We start from the raw sequence: 3,701 nt of genomic DNA, 5'->3' as shown, positions 1-3,701 counted from the left end.
TTGTGCATTTCGATTGGCAGTATCTTTGCAGTTTTTCATATACTCTGATTTCCATAGGAGATAATCCCCCCCCCTCCAGAGGGTGGCTCTGGCTAATGTCTGCCAGTCCTCGGGAGTAAGCTAATTGTCAGCCACAGTTTCTAAAATAGCTGTGGTATATGGAGCTGTGGCTCTGTATTGGGCAACTGCCACATCCCCAGACTAGCTTTTATGTGAGTTTCCAGAGTGATCCTTTCCATGTAGTGTGCAGTATCAACTTGCACCCTTCGTTTCCATGTGGTGCATGAAGTGCTTCAGCTCTTCCAGGGCATGGAGCTTGCACCTATGTCACACCAAGCTGAAGATACTTACTTTTTGGTTCTTAAAAAAACCATGGGAACCTTGTGCTAGGGTAATTTTTCTCCCTACCCAAGCTCGGAGGAGGTTGCAGGTCTCATGGCAGCTTCCAGCGTGGCAGTCTCTGCATCCTCTCTGCAGGCTCTGGGCAGCACTTGGGGCTCCTGGATTTCTGTCAGGACCACTCAGCGCTCTCTGCACATTGGGACCTCGTCCCAGGCCTGACCAAGGCCCTGTATCTGACCAGTGCGGAGCCCAGGCTGGTGCAACTCAGTAACCTCTGGTGTTCAGATCTCTGCTTTTGCTTCTGGGCATTTAATTTTCTTTTTTCTTTTCTTTCTTTTCTTTCTTTCTTTCTTTGTGGAGCCGGGGATTGAACTCAGGCCCTTGCGCTTGCCAGGCAAGTGTTTATTCAACTGACCTATCTCCCCAGCCCCCTAACTTCCTTTTAAGCTCAGTAAGTTTTTCTGTTGTATTTGGCTCCCATTTTAGATATTTGTAGAGGATGGGGAGCTATTTTATTTTGTTGATAAATAAAAAATTCCTATGTTGATTTATTCATAATCAAGTTTTATTCTATTTTAGAATGAGTTACAGAAGTTCATGGATATTACTTTTGAAAAGATTCAAGGCACAAATCAAGCATTAAGTATGTTAAAGAAATTTGAAAGGTAAAAGTAATTTTGTAAGTTCCATTTTATAAATTGGGATAATATGAACATAGTTTAGCCATTGTTATTATTATTAATTATTATTATTATTTTGCCTAATCAAAGAAAGGCTTTTCTTGAACAGTGTGAGCCACAATTATAGTTTCTTTCAAAAGATTAGGATGATTACCTCTTTGAAAGATTAGCGATTTGCTTTATTTCTGAAAATAAAGTATATGCTCAGTACTGAGGTATCTTGTGACTGCCACAGTAATACCAATATTTAAAATTAAAATAATTCTTCCCACGCTTTTCCTACACTGTAATAATTGATGCAGTTTTGATTCTTTTCTTGTGCTACAGCACTGTCTCATTCTTTTCCACTGGTGTATGTTTTATTTTTATTTATTTATTTATTTTTCTGTATTTTAGGAAAGGGTCTACAAGGTGTTCAGGGTCCCACTACTAGATTGGATTCATAGTGATTCTCCTGTTTACAGCCTCCCAAGAGCTGGGATTACAGGCATGTGCCCCCATGACTAGTCTCAATTGCTACCTCAGCCTGCCCCAGGGGCGGGGCCAGCACAGCAGGCCTGGGGATTGAACCCCCGGCCCCTGCGCCTGCTTGCAGATGCTTTAATTTGCTGAGCTATTTGGCCAGCCCTGGTGTATGTTTTAAAGTCAGTCTTCATAAAGATTAGTAAATAACTGTATTAACCCAAATATTCTACTGTTTTGCATTCTAATCAGGTTGGGTATACCCAATCTTGGCATTGATGACAAATATCGGCTAATTCTTGAGAACTATGGGGCTGACATCGATATGATTTCAAAACTGTACATGAAGCAGAAGCACGACCCTCCCTTGGCTCGAAACCAGCCTCCCATCGCTGGGAAGATCTTGTGGGTGCGTCAGCTCTTCCACAGAATCCAGCAACCTTTGCAGCTCTTCCAGCAGCACCCAACCGTGCTGAAAACACCCGAGGCCAAGCCTATAATTCGCAGCTACAACAGGGTGGCCAGGGTCCTCTTGGAGTTTGAGGTTGTCTACCACAGGGCCTGGCTTCAACAGGTGAATCCCTGGAGGGTGTTCTATGAGACTGTCCACAGAGCAGGGTCCCCTAACATTGTCAGGACTGTGCCAGTGGGATGTTGCATTTGCAGATACGTTGTGAATCATTTGGCTCAATCTAGACTAAAAGATGCTCATGAAAGAAAGTAATTATTTTAAAAAATTATTAATTTTGACTAAGGGCTTAAGCTAGGTAAAAGAAAATCATTTTTATTTTAATTTATAAATGGTGAAGTAAGAAAAATCCTATTTATTGTTTCCCTTACCCTAATGGTTAGGTTTCTTCCTTTTTATTTTTTATTTTTCATTTTTTTGAAAGCCTTTACTTTATTATTTTATTTTAATAATCTTATTGAGAAACAAATAGCAATGAGATAGTTTCAAAACCAATTGGTAGGACAGTTTTAATAATTAATGCATTGCACATTGTTGTCTTCTTAGTGGTTATTCATAGTACAAGATGCAGACATGAGGACCGCAGCTCTTGTTTGGGGCATTGCTATTGTCTCTAGGGATCGGTTCCCACCAGGTAGAAATTCGGCCTCTGGGTCTCGCCGGGAAACTGGAGGAAGGTCGTAAGCATGAAACGCAGTTCAGTCTCCACCGGTGGTGCTGGCCGCCTCTCTATGCAAGAGTTAAGATCCCTGGACATTAATAAACCAGGCCTTTATACTCCTCAAACCAAAGAAAAACCAAGCTTTGGCAAGTTGAGTATAAACAAACCTACATCTGAAAGAAAAGTCTCTGTGTTCGGTAAAAGAACCAGTGGACATGGATCCCGGAATAGTCAACTAGGTATATTTTCCAGTTCAGAAAAAATCAAGGATCCACGACCACTTAATGACAAAGCGTTCGTTCAGCAGTGTATTCGACAACTCTGCGAGTTTCTTACAGAAAATGGTTATGCATACAGTGTATCTATGAAAGCGCCATCTGTCAAAGACTTTATGAAGATCTTCACCTTTCTGTATGGTTTCCTGTGTCCTTCGTATGAGCTTCCAGACACAAAATTTGAAGAAGAGGTGCCGAGAATTTTTAAAGACCTTGGGTATCCTTTTGCTCTGTCCAAAAGCTCCATGTACACCGTGGGAGCCCCTCACACCTGGCCACATATTGTGGCAGCCTTGGTTTGGCTAATAGACTGCATCAAGATACATAATGCCATGAGAGAAAGCTCACCTTTATTTGATGATGGACAACCTTGGGTAGAAGAAACTGAAGATGGAATTATGCATAATAAGTTGTTTTTGGACTATACCATTAAGTGCTACGAGACCTTTATGACTGGTGTCGACACCTTTGAGGAGATGAATGTGGAGCTGCAGTCCAAGCTGAGGGATTTATATAATGTGGATGCGTCCAAGCTGGAATCATTAGCTGCAAAAAACAAAGCGCTGAATGAGCAGATCGCATGACTGGAGCAGGAAAGGGAAAAGGAACCGAATCGTCTAGAGTCATTGAGGAAACTGAAAACTTCCTTACAAGCAGATGTTCAAAAATATCAGTCGTACATGAGCAATTTGGAGTCTCATTCAGCTATTCTTGACCAGAAACTGAGTGGTCTCGATGAAGAAATTTCTAGAGTAGAAATAGAATGTGAAACCATAAAGCAGGAGAATACTCGGCTACAGAATATTGTTGAT

The 3,701-nt window shown here is 41.4% G+C and overlaps 1 protein-coding gene across 1 annotated transcript in view; it reads left to right on the top strand.

Annotated features, from left to right (window-relative positions):
• The first annotated feature begins 2,620 nt into the window (after positions 1–2,620).
• LOC105741277 (kinetochore protein NDC80 homolog) overlaps positions 2,621–3,701 on the top strand; it is a 6,039-nt gene continuing 4,958 nt past the window's right edge. The window contains 1 exon segment of the mRNA XM_012513262.2: positions 2,621–3,695. Coding sequence (XP_012368716.1) covers positions 2,640–3,695 — 1,056 coding nt within the window. The 5' untranslated portion in view covers positions 2,621–2,639.

The sequence above is a fragment of the Octodon degus genome, unplaced genomic scaffold (genome assembly GCF_000260255.1).
Source record: "Octodon degus isolate 3935 unplaced genomic scaffold, OctDeg1.0 scaffold00010, whole genome shotgun sequence".
NCBI lineage: Eukaryota > Metazoa > Chordata > Mammalia > Rodentia > Octodontidae > Octodon > Octodon degus.
The sequence above is the reverse complement of the archived record's forward strand: the minus strand, read 5'-3'. Positions and strand labels throughout refer to the sequence as shown.